Source organism: Saccopteryx leptura, chromosome 1, assembly GCF_036850995.1.
Source record: "Saccopteryx leptura isolate mSacLep1 chromosome 1, mSacLep1_pri_phased_curated, whole genome shotgun sequence".
NCBI lineage: Eukaryota > Metazoa > Chordata > Mammalia > Chiroptera > Emballonuridae > Saccopteryx > Saccopteryx leptura.
This window is the reverse complement of record NC_089503.1, coordinates 159,177,858-159,191,049: the sequence shown is the minus strand read 5'-3', so window position 1 is coordinate 159,191,049 and position 13,192 is coordinate 159,177,858. Positions and strand designations below refer to the sequence as shown.

General features: G+C 38.0%; 1 protein-coding gene across 5 annotated transcripts in view; it reads right to left on the bottom strand.

The window, feature by feature from the left end:
* FYB1 (FYN binding protein 1) overlaps nt 1-13,192 on the bottom strand; it is a 149,455-nt gene that overhangs the window by 24,256 nt on the left and 112,007 nt on the right. For all 5 annotated transcript variants that reach the window (XM_066378664.1, XM_066378638.1, XM_066378674.1 and 2 more), the window contains exons 4-9: nt 7,386-7,432; nt 5,544-5,563; nt 5,081-5,112; nt 4,647-4,767; nt 3,192-3,351; nt 2,528-2,672 (exon numbers count right to left, since the gene is read on the bottom strand). In XM_066378664.1, the coding sequence (XP_066234761.1) occupies nt 2,528-2,672; nt 3,192-3,351; nt 4,647-4,767; nt 5,081-5,112; nt 5,544-5,563; nt 7,386-7,432 (525 nt within the window). The remainder of the gene's footprint in view (nt 1-2,527; nt 2,673-3,191; nt 3,352-4,646; nt 4,768-5,080; nt 5,113-5,543; nt 5,564-7,385; nt 7,433-13,192) is intronic.

The window sequence follows — 13,192 nt, the reverse complement described above, 5'->3', positions numbered from 1 at the left end:
CTGTTTAGCATACAAAATATTGAACAAAAAACCAAAACAAACCCCACCCCACGCAAATATTGAACAGATGAAGTAGAGGTTAAGGAGAGGAGAAAGTGTGAGAGAAGAGAGGAGAGGAGAGGAGAGGAGAGGAGAGGAGAGGAGAGGAGAGGAGAGGAGAGGAGAGGAGAGGAGAGGAGAGGAGAGGAGAGGAGAGGAGAGGAGAGGAGAGGAGAGGAGAGAAGGAAAGAGAAAGAGAAAGAGAAAAGAATACATGGAAAAAAGATTGAGAAACATACATAGGAAAATGTTTGCTATGTGATGGAGGATTGGAATTTGGATCGATAATTTCCTTTCCTTCAGCTTTCATATTTATTCTAGAAATTGCCTCAAATGAGACAAGAGAGAGGAGAGCTGTTGGGACCTGTGTTTGTAGAGTCTGCAGTACAGTCGGCTCTCCCTACCCTGGAGGGATCAGGAAAGATCAGGTAAGGAGTGCGAGGGACCAGGAGGCGTCTGGAGGCGGGAGGAGAGGACGGGCTGTCTCCTATTCTTGCCAGGGCTAGCTGCCAGCTGTCGCCAGCATCCTTCCTTGTTCTACTAAGGACAAAGCATGTTCTGTTAGCAGATCCGTGCCAGCAGCAGCTGTAGTTTCAAAAACAAAACTTGTGTAGAAATTATGTCTCTCTCTCTTTTTTCTTTTCATTTTCTTATTCAATATGCAGGAGAGGAATAGAAGCTAGAAAATATTATGATTCTGTACTTGTTTAAGATATTGAGCATTAAAGCCATACCCCCCCCCCCCCCATTCCACTCTGTTACAGAAAAGATTCTTTCTCTGCTATGTATTTACTAACCAGAGCATGTCTTTCAGAGCTGTGCTGTGGAGGACTTGATAAAACAGAAAAGGTCGTGGTGTTAGTTTGGGGAAATAGTCACCCATTATGGTTAAAGAATGCTTCATTTTAAGAGCATTGTTCTTTGTGTATTTATTTACTTTTCCTGAGTTTATGTATCAGTTTACATATGTATTTATTAATATGACTGTTGTCATAAAGCCCCAAAATAAAGTGTTTTTTTTTTAAAAAGAAGTAAAAGATAAACATAACACAATATACATGCAATGACACATGTCTAAAAACTTTTAAATCTCTGTGACCATTTAGAACTTTAACTGACCTTGAAACTGACATTTGCTGAAACCAAAACTATGTCAATGGGTGTCTGATGACTAAAGACAATTCATGATCTGTGAACTCCAGTGTACACATTACATTGCATGTTTTGATATAAGTTGCATAATTTATGTTCATAACATGGTAAGAAGGCATTACAGGCTATAATTATTTTAGAAAGATAATCTGCCAGTAAGAAACACAACAAATTCTATTGTTGTTGACAGGAGGTATAAAAACCACAAGAGAGGAACTTAATTCTTCATGTGTCTTAAAAGTATGTTACTATTTTTATAGTTTTACATTTTTTAAATGGTTGATAATTAAAACATTTTTTCTTTGAAATTTGAGATACAAAGAATGTAGATGCTCTCCCCCCCCCCCCCCCCCAAGAGAAGCTCTAGCATAGCTCGTGTTTTGGGACCATAGCGGAGGATTTCCCATGCCACAATGCGGGCCTACAGAAACAAGGCTCTTCACTGGGCTAGAGATTGACCTCCTCCATCTCTTTGAACTTGAGGGTATTGTGATTTTATCAGGAATGGGAGATATTGGAGGAAAGAAGGAATGAAAGGAGAAGGGGAATGAAAAAGCAAGGAGGAGAAGAAGGGACAAGGAAGATCAGAGGTAGGGAAAAGACATGGAAGAAGAGGCATGGAGAAAGGAAACAGAAGACTGGGAGGGGAAGGAAGAAAAGGTACAGAGAAGAAGAGGGGAAGGGTCCCTCTTGGCTCCTCCAGAAGGGATGTCTTGTTCTGTTCCTTTGCCCGGGGAGGGGGGCATTCCCTTAATTTACGGGGGAGCCTTCACCCTCATCTAGTGGAGTGGATGGGCAATGGAAAGTTGGCCCCTTAGTTGATACACAAGAATCATAGGGAACTGAGTTTTTACTTTTGTACTTTTAAGAGCAAAGTAGAGTTGTAGTAAAAAGCATTTTTTCCCTATGTTTAAATAAGAACAAATGTATTTAGACTCGAAGATTTCAGAGCAATAAATTTTATGTATCTTAGAACTTAATTTTATATTTCATGGCTCACATTTTACAAAATCGTATTTCTTTTAAGCATCTTATCTCTAAGATTAAATTGGAATGAATATTATAGAGCAGCATTTTGGAATGACAATACATTCAGCCAGATTGAACAAATGGCCCATTATTTTTCAAGTAGTATTTGATACATATAACCCGGAGTAAAATAAAAGAGTCTGGAGTTTCAAATGACCTTGCACTCATATTGGAGTTACTATGTGACTCAGTTTAGTGGTAAAGAGCAATAGGAAATATGGAAGGTAAAATATGGAAGGACCTTACCATCCATTATCCCTGGCGAGGAGACAGTCTGATCTGTTTTACAGGTTGTTTCTGCACATACCTGCTAACCTCATCCTGCTCTGCGACATCATCGTACACTTCTTGGTCATCTTCAATGGTTCTCGATGAAAGGGGACCGAGAGAGTTTTTCTTCCGTTTCAAAGAATCATAGTCAATCTCTACAGCAGTTGTTTTAATGTAGCCATCTACCAAAAGGGGAATGATTTATGTTAACTGCAGCTTAAAAATGTTCAAGTTGTGAATAAAATACCAGTTGCACATTTGCTCTTTAAAATGACCCCTTATTTTTTTTTTTTTTTTTGCTTGCAATCCTGATTTACAGACAGTCTTCCTGAGTAGACACACATTTTACTGTACCTTGTCCAAGTTTTATGCTGTTGTGGTTTGGAGTAAGCCTGGAGTCCATTTTCAAGATTCCAAAGTGATTCCCATGACTCAGTTTTTTCCTTTTAGCATCAGTGAGGAAACTAATGCCTCCCTTTCCTCCCTGGAGTAATATAAACATTTACATTGTTCCCCACTAAAAAAAATAACATAGCTGAGGTGAAGATGGAATGCTACCTGTCATTCTAAATCATCCTAGCTTTGTTCACCCTGAACAAAACTCCTAACTTAATGCTTATGAGTAGTTCTGAAAAAATGTGCACATTTCATTTTGGCTCAGAAAGATGACAGTCTGAAGTCAGAGGAAAGTTTGCACTCACATGACCCCTTGCAGGTCCTGCCCAACCACTTCCCCTCAGGGTTGTCTGTGAGGCGGATTATTTCAATTTGCTCTCCTTGCTTGCAGCTCAGTTCATTCTTCCCCCCTTTGACATCACAGCAAGCTCTGGCTTGATGGATGACTTGAATAGGGCCTGTTAGCTGCAAAGAGGGGAAAAAAATTAATCACAGTTCTTTAAAAGTACAAATGTAAAACTCTAATTCCCTATGATCCTTGCTACTCAGAAAATCTTTAAGGAATGCAGTTTTGAAAGCCAGTGTGCCACAAATTGCCAACCTGCCTATTTCCAACAGTTACAGGTTGGAACTAGAAATTGAGGGTGAATGTCTTTCCTGGTCAATGTTCTTATTGGAGAAGTTCGGGGAAATGCACAGGGGTCAGGCAGGACCAGCAAAGAATAGGTGTCTGTGCCTGGGGTCCAGGAGAAGGTGGGGATATGTGGGCCTTAGCAACTCCCTGGAAAGCTTGTAAAAGAAGCCACAAGTAACTGAATACCACGTGTGCACGACAATCCACTCTGAGTGGTATGTGTTTTTATGGCATATACTGGTGGTCGGCTTGGTAGGCGAAGGTTTTTTCTCACTTTGCATTGTGAAGTTATTCTGCTGGCTCTCTGCAGGTATAAAACAGCAAAGAGAGAGCTACACTGCAGATGGTGGGTGTACTCTTGGGAAAAGCACTTTCTTTTTTTTAACTTTGTGGTTGTCTATCTATAAATGTGGAGTAGACATTGCCTGCTATAAAGAAAATAATATTTTAAAAATAACTTTGTAGATAAAAAAAATAACAAGCAAAAGTGAGGTTTTAAAAATTAATATCCTGAAAAGTACAGTGGTTTCTTGACAGCAAGGGAATAACCTAGTGGTTGTGGTGGTAACAGATGTCACACAATTAGAAATCAGAGATTATCAGAGACAGAGGTCAGAAATCCAGGTAGATGAAGAAGGATGAGAAACAGTAGATATCAGAAGTCAATGTAGGTCAGGTCGAGACACCAGCAGTTACAGTAGCTCATAGAAATTTTATTCTGAGAGAGGTCTGGTTCATCTGTAGACTCTTGTGTCCATAGCACCATGCCCCAGGGATGTGTGTGGTCCAAAGCTCATACTATAAGTAGGTTAATACCAAATGTGTAACAAGGAGAGCCACGATGGATTTGAGTAATTGCGCATTCATTCACTCAGTCAGCAGATTTCTTGGGTGTGACTAATTATGTTACCATATTTTATTTGAATTTTATCATATTAGATTTTTAGTGCAGGGATAAAGGAGCATATGGAACCAAAAAGATATCTGTTGTGAGGATAGTTACTCCTTGGAAAACAACAATTAAGTAATTTTCCAACCATGTAAGGTTTCAAGAATGGTGCCCCATTTGTGGGAAAATTGTAAAAAGGAGCTACTCTTTTTCACCTATCAGCAAGCAGGTTCTTACTTTAAATTTCTTCTTTATCTCTTGTTCTTTCTTTTCTCTCTCTTTCTGTTCCTTTTTCTCTAGCTCTAATCTCTTCTTTTCCTCTTTTTCCCTTTTCTTCTCTTGTTCTTTGGATGCTTCTCTGTGGATAGATATTGTTAGATTGTTTCATCAGCTGCAGACATTGATGTGACAGGGCTCACTATCTGAGGGTAGTGTGGACTCTAATATAACAGCATCTTAACCAAGTCCACTTGAAATCCTCAGAGAAGTAAAGAATCTTTAGTCCTTCATATAAAAATGAAGGTTACCATTATATGTCAGTCATTTGAACAATAAAGCTTCCCCCAACCCCAGTGTTGAATATACACCCAGTCTCCCTCCTGCAAATTTTTATATTCATCTTAGACAAAAAATATCATCTTAGATGGTAAAAAAATAAATGTGACTCATACATGTCTTCATATGTTTCTCCTTCACTTTCTTCCTGTCAAGAAAATATTAATAATAATTAATTTAAATTATTCAAAAAAGGAGTACACCATATTACATATATCAAGTACTTAGTAAAATAAGCATAAATTTAAATGCATGTATACTTGGCTTGTTTAAAATATTTTTTCCATTTTGGAGATAGATTTGGAAAGTAAAGCCCAAAAGATTTAATTTTATATCCTACTATATAATTCAGATGTGTAGCCTGACTTAAGTTTCTGTTCAGTGCCACAAAATTACTGAGTCAGAATAATGATTGGTATTCGATGTCTCAAGCATTTTAGATGAACTAAGATAAAAAAATTCATCTTTACTCATAAGAATTTTCATTTGTTGGTTTATACCAATAGTAAATAAATCACAATAATTATTAAATATTCTAGTTACAGCAATATAATATGAGAAGGCAGAAAAAAAACTGACCTCATCTAGATTTCCAGTACCTACAGGGGTTATAAAAAAAGAATAAAATTTAACATACTGTAATTTAAGAAGCACTTTAAATCAGGGTTATTAGGTGTACTATAATATTCTGGACAGTTTATAATCAAGCAAAACATTTGTTTTATAGAATATATAACAGTGCAAAATCGAATATGTGGTTTAAATCCTTACTATGGCTTTTTGATACTTGTAATTTAATTATAAAATCATTTCATTGGCTTTCATAAGATAATGAAGACACCCTTTATTCTCTTTATAAAAGGCATGCATGATGGCTTTTGTGGGCTTGTCTGAAACAAAGGTATTATCAAAGGTATAACTTGTTTGCACTTTTTGACTTTTTGACTCTGATTCACTCTCATGCATCAAGCAAATCAAGTTAATTAGATTTTTTTGAACAGATATTTTACTGCTCAGGTGTTGATTAGTATGAACTAATTACCAGATATTAAGAATTATTTAAAACAGTAAGAATAAAAACTGTGGTTGGTATAGAAACAGATAGACCAATGAAATAGAGAGCCCAAAGACAGACACATAAATTTACAGACATTCACAACTAATGCACACCCAAACACACACACACAGAGGTGATAGGGTATAAAGGTGGCATGATAAGGAAATGAGAAAAGGGTGATTTCAGAGTATGGTGATGAGGAAACCAGCTCTAAATCTGGGGCTACAAATCTGGATTTCTACAGATTAAAGATCTAAATATAAGAAATAAAGTTTATAGAAGAAAATAGAAAATAATTTTTTTTATTTCCTAGGAATAAGACTTCTTCAATAAAATGTGTAAAGCATGAATTATAAGGTAAAATGAATAATTTTGAGTGTGGTCATTTTATTATTTCCGGTGGAGGACAGGATGAGCTATGTTAATAGATAAGGGGAGAATGAGAGAAAGTATTTGCGATGTCTACAGATGACATGTGCTGAGTATCTGGAATACAAGGAACTCCTGCAAGCAAACCAGAAAAAGACATACTCACCCCAAATGGTCAAATGATATAAACTGGCAACTTCCAGAAAAAGAAACACAAAGGCTAATAAACAAAGTACTCAGACTCCACAGTAAGCAGAAATATGAAAATGAAATATCATTTTATACATGTAAGATAGGAAGCAATTGGAAAGTTGAAGAATCCATGAACAGTGAAAGGTAGACACCTTGGAATCCTCCTGCCCTGCTGAGGGGAGTGTACAGAAATGCAGATCTTCTGGAGAGCACGCTAGTCCTACTTAGGCAAAATGAATATGCTGTAGCTATGAATAGCCATTCCACTGCTGGATATCTAGATCTCTAAGAGAAGTCTCTCAGAGGTCCACGTGGGGGCAAGAAAGTGCACTGAATTATTATTTGTGGTACTAGGGAGTTGGAGGGAAAATGTGAATGTATAGGATGCATACCATGGAGTACTTGTGCAGTAGTTAACAGCAACAAATTAAATATAGTACATATAGCAATATGGATGGGTCCCTCAAAACGCATTATGTTGAGTGTATAAAAAGATCAAAGTGAATGCTAACATAGTGCTTATGTAAACTGAAATAAATATACACACACATACAGCAGTATGCAAAGAATATGTATAGACACATACACATTAAGGACATTAGACTATTTGCCTCTGGTAAGGGGAAGAGAGGAAAGAGAGTGTGCCATGGAGATAAATCAACAAATAAATAAGTAAACGCAGAGAAGGGTCTTGCATGGGTCAGTGAAGATGACAATCCTTTAATAACCTTATGAGAACGATTAACTTAAACTTCTGTAACGGGACATAACAAAGATAAATAAAACGTGTTTTTGCCCCTTACCATCAAAGTGCATGGAGCCATCTTGATTTTCCTCATTTACAGGGCTTCTGGAAACCAGTAAGAAGGAAAAATGAAAATAGAATAAGTAGATGCTCATCTTACAATAAAAAAGAGTAAAGGGATACTTTTTAAAATTATTCTTTTTCTTTTTGATACTTGCTGTGATGTAAAACTTCAGAAATCATCAGAATAGGCTTTATCCCCGTATTTATGAGCCTTGTATTTTGCAGCAGGAGCAGCAAAACAAAGAATTGGGGAACTTGACCACAGAACTGGCCATTTATACTGAACACACACAATTAATCCACTGCTTCAGGGCAGCCATGTTTTTTTTGTTAGAACAGCAGTATATCAATAACTCAGTCCTGGGATTCTGGAAGCATTTGATTGGTTTTATGGTAGATACCCAAGAGAATTAGTTCCAATCCTTTACTCCTTTCTGTTTTCCACATGTTTCCCACAGGGCTTTACTCCCATCACCTGTGGCTTAGACTCCGAGTTGCATCATTCCAAACCACCTCACTCCAACTGCTCTTAGTTATTGACACCGGGGCCTGGCAAATCCCTAATGGTTTATGGAACCATCTATAGTTTCTGTTTCTATTTTCAGGTTGATTAGCATAGCTAGAGAAAATCGCCATTTTATTGATTCCAGGTATTATAAATAATTGTCATTCAATATCAACTATCCCCTCTACAGTATTCTATAATCTCATTACACATTTTTCCTAGTCAACCCTCTCTTGCATCATCTCTCTCTCCATGGCTATGCAAAACCTTCACCATTTTCCTCAGTTCTCCTATTCCCCCTGTCCTCCCTGTAATGAGGTGATCTTGCTTCTTATTTCACTGATCAAATAGCAGTTATTGGTTGTGAGCTCTCTTAAGAAAATACATTTACTTAACCACAAACTTACCTAGAGTTATACCATCCCTACTAATACCCCTTCTTTCTACCTGTGTTCTGAATCTTATCTGAATCTTACTCGAATTATCAGTGACTGTAACCCTTTCATCCCCTTTCTTTTGTGCATCGTTATATTATTTTTATTATTACTGTTATTCTTCTTTCATTCTTCTAGATATCTCACTCTTTGTTTCCTTTTTCAGCCCAAGTGACTCATTTATAAAGAACAAGCACTTCTCTTTACCTGTCTAAATCCTCTATGTTACAAGATGATCTTCCTTTTCTCAGCCAAGGTTGAAAATGATGTTTATAGTCACTGATTTCACTTCCTTGTGGCAGCATGTTATATTATGTAAATTTAATTCTTAAAAAAATTAGGCCTGTACATGAATTTTAATTAATTAAATATTAATTAAGAGCACAAGGTAGCATCAGACATCAGAATATACTGACATTCTACATAATTAAATCTATAGCCCTTTCCATGGTATACAAGGTTTTTATTATTAGCCCACTTTTTTTTCCCACATGTTAACAGTAAACTGACTTACTCTGAACATTCTTTTTGTTCTTCCATGCTTGGCCCTGCTGTTTTCCTTCTCATCATCTCCTACTGTAGCCCTCCCTAATCTTTAAGTTCTTCCTTAACCACTCTCCCCTCAGTGAAGTTATCCCCGACTCCTCTAAGCCCACGCAGCTGAGTCTTCTCTGTGTCATATACTGTTCCATTATAGTGATTGTTCAGTATTACTATAATTACAGAGACATTGATGCACGTCTGTCTTCCTACTGTGAGACCACAGCCCCTTGAGGAAAGAGACTGTCACTTTGTTAGTTAATTTATTATTATTGTCATTTTTTAGAAAGGTATCAGAATAATTCCTGTCATGTATAGGATTTTATTTAGATGAATTAATGATGTCTTAGTTGTACCAAGAAACTAAATCAACTTTCATTATTTAATTGAATTATGCATTAGCATTTATGAAGAATATTAAGTCAAAAATACTATCTGGTGTGTAGTTTACTTCCTAAAACACTTGGATGAATAAGAAACACTAGCAACATGAAGGCTATCTGCATATCACATTCATATACATGTGTCTATATGTCATGCAACCATTTATTACTTGTAGATAATGTTTGTATGCATACATTTATTCATGGACCCAACCTTAAAGCAAATAAATCTTACTTTATTTTAGATGGGTCTGAATTTGAAAATGTGTTAACATGGAAATAGTCAACAAATATGGAATAATGGTAAAAATAGGAATGCTCATGAAGAATGGAAGGGAAAATGAAGAGGAGAACTACATGGGTGTCATGAAAAAATCCAGATCGAAGTGTCACCAACTGCTCAGAAGAAGTGTTCCCAGCATTGAGAACAGCACCACAGAGAGATGAAGAGGCAAACAATAAAACTACAGTAGTAGTTGCAACCCAGGTCACAAAAACTAAACAGAGGGAGTGGGTAAAGGAGAAGAAAGGATGCTTACCAGTTATGATAATAGTCTATCTAGGCAGGGAGGCTTTTTGGCAGCGTCTTTGTGGTTAGGGTATTGCAAGACAAATTAAACAAGAAAAACAATGTTAGGACCATCATCACTACGCTGCCACTTTTGGGAAGTATTCAAGCTCCATCTCCTGCCTTTAAAGATGTCAAGTTGCTGACCTTTAAGCTTCATTCACTATTCATAACTTATCTTCATGACTAACTTTTAATTGCCAGTTTATTTGTTTCTCAAAGGAGGAGGAGACCCAAGAGATGCATAAAACTTTGTTCTGTACCAGCCACAGAAATCCTGAGAACTTTTCTGTGGAACACGCCTTCCTGTGTTACGGACAATCGCAGGACTCTGACTGGTCAAGCCATTGCTCTGTGAATGGAGGTAGGCAAGGCAGCGGCAATGCCTGGCTAATGTGGCAAGACTCAAATTTGAGAGAACTGAAATCACTTGTAATTAATAAAAAGGTCATAATGGTAAATTCTTACTTTTCTCCTGATTTTAGAGCATGCTCCCCACACACAAAAAAAACCTCCAAAATAAGACTTATGCGGACTATGAATGACCTCATGGAAAAGAACTGTTTAACCTTTCCTTTTTCCAACCTTAGTCACTTCCTATTATTTATTATTTCTTATTACCTCACTTTTCCTGTTTCATTACTATTAATAATCATGTAATTTTTTTTGATATAACAAAATATTCAACCATGGGTTCTGTTTTCATATGAACAATTAGCCACACTGTCAAAATTTTAATTAAATTTAAACAATAGCACAAAAAAAATGTGTTACACTACCAATGTTGATTCGAACACTAATAATGATGACTATGCTCTTTTGATCCAATTCAGAGTCTCTCTAGGTGTCTGAGTGACATAGCAAAAAATAGAGCCAGCTGATGTCTGACCACTAGGTGGGGAAACAATACAGTTTAAAGTACAATTTGCATTTCTCTAATGATTAGTAATGTTGAGCATTTTCTCATATGCCTATTGGCCATCTGTATGCACCTTCATGTTTATGGCAGCATTGTTCACAATAGCGAAGATCTGGAAACAGCCCAAGTATCCATCAGTGGACAAGTGGATCAAAAAGCTTTGGTACATATATACTATGGAATACTACTCAGCCATAAGAAATGATGACATCGGATCATTTACAATAACATGGATGGACCTTGATAACATTATATGGAGTGAAATAAGTAAATCAGAAAAAACTAAGAACTATATGAATCCATACATAGATGGGACATAAAAATGAGACTCAGAGACATGGACAAGAATGTGATGGTAAGCGGGGGGGGGGGGGGGGGGGGGGAGGTGGCGAAGAAGGAGAGAAAGGGGGCGGAGGGAGGGAAGGGGCACAAAGAAAACCAGATAGAAGGTGACGGAAGACAATTTGACTTTGGGTGAGGGGTATGCAACATAATCAAAAGTCAAAATAATCTAGAGATGTTTTCTCTGAACATATGTACCCTGACTTATCAATGTCACTGCATTAAAATTAATAATAAAAAAATAAAATAAAATACAATATAACCTTGGCCTCCACTACTTTATTTTTAAGGCTATTTATTATTTCTAATTTTTACCTGCCTCCAGTCTTTTCCATTGTAATGGCATCTTGACCTGACTGATATATTTACAAGTGACTTCTGGGGAGTAGGCAGGTGATAAAGACCACACGGTCTCCTGAGATTCCTTCCTCTATCCCAGCAAGAGCTTTGTTTTCTTGTCTTAGTCAATACAGCCTCTGCCCCTGGGGAGAACTGTCAACCTTGCTGGTCCATTGTTCCTTTGGAAAGCTAGCCCCTCCCCTGAGCACTAGTCCCAGTTGCTCCAGTTCCTGGTTCCAGGAATTCTACCCCTTCTTTGCCATGATCATTTACCCCTCTTCACTGGCTCTTTCTCATTAGCATACAAACATATTGCTATTTCTTCCATCTTAAAAACAAAATAAATCTTGGCCCTGGTGGACAGCTCAGTTGGTTAGGGCATAGCACCAATATGCCAAGGTTGCAGACTCACATACAAAAATCAATCAATGAATGCATAAATAAGTGGAATAATGGATTGATGTCTCTCTCTCTCTTTTCTCTCTTTCTCCTTTTCTCTCTAAAGTCAGTGAAAAAAATAATCTTTACACCTTTTCCACACCAGCCCCATTTCTTTGCTTCCCCTTTCTCCTTTAACATACAGTCTGTACTTGAAATTTCCAAGTTCTTTCCTTTCTTGATCTTTTAAAGCAGAGGTCTCAAACTCGTGGCCTGCAGGCTGCATGCGGCCCGCCGAACAATTTTTTGCGGCCCACAGACTAATCCACGAACTACAGTTTCTGGTCGTTTTGTGACACTGAAAAGTGTTGTGTAACAGTTGCATTTTATAGACCTAGTGCGGCCCGCCGAACGGCTGTGATCTTGCTCTGTGGCCCACATGCTGAGTTGAGTTTGAGACCCCTGTTTTAAAGCCATTTCAGCCAGGATGTATCCCCACTGCTTCAGAAACGTGCACACTGACCCCCACAGCGCTCAGTCACTGGCCTTCACAGTCTCTGAGACAGCTCCTGCTTCCTCCTTGGGAGCTCTACCTTGGCTTCTTGGTTTTTTCTACTTTATTGATTGTTCCTTTCCATTCTCCTTTTCTGATATTTTTCTTCTCCTAGACCCAGTAGAGTTGGAGTGCCTCAGGGATCATTTCTTCTCTTTAATTATACTCACTTTCTTGGGAATCTTAACAGTCTCACGCCTTAAGCATGAAATATACACCTATGACTCTTAAATTTATATTTTTAAACCAGTACTTTTTCCTAAACTGGTCCCTACTTATACTCAATTGCCTGCCTCCTCCACATTTCCACTCGGATGTTTAAGAGACACCTCAAGGTTCACACAGCCACGCCCCTGACCTTCCCCTGCAGCCTTTCCCATTTCAGCTGATGGAAACATCATCATCTCATTGCTGTTCAGGCCAAAAACCCAGGAGCCATCTTCCACCCTCTTTTTCTTTCACGTCCTGAATCCAAGATATATGCAGACTGTGGACACCTCTCACAAGCTCACTGCCAGCCCCTGGGTGAACCCCATCTATACGTTGCCTGTGTTTCTGCGTTATCTGCCCAACGGCTTTCCCTGCTTCTATACTTGCCCACTGTCTCTTTTCAGTCCTCTGGTAAGGTACTCTTTATAAAACACAAGTGAACTTGTGGGTCACTTAGGATAAGAGCCACAATCTCTGGCATGACCCACATGGGCCCTGCGTGAGCTAAGCCTTTTCTTGCTACCCCCCTTCCCTTGCTCTCCTCAGACCCAGTCACCTTCTTCCTAGTCTTTGAACATTCCAGGCCTTCGTTCTGTCTGTTCTCTCCACTGGGAAGTGTCTTCTTCCAGAC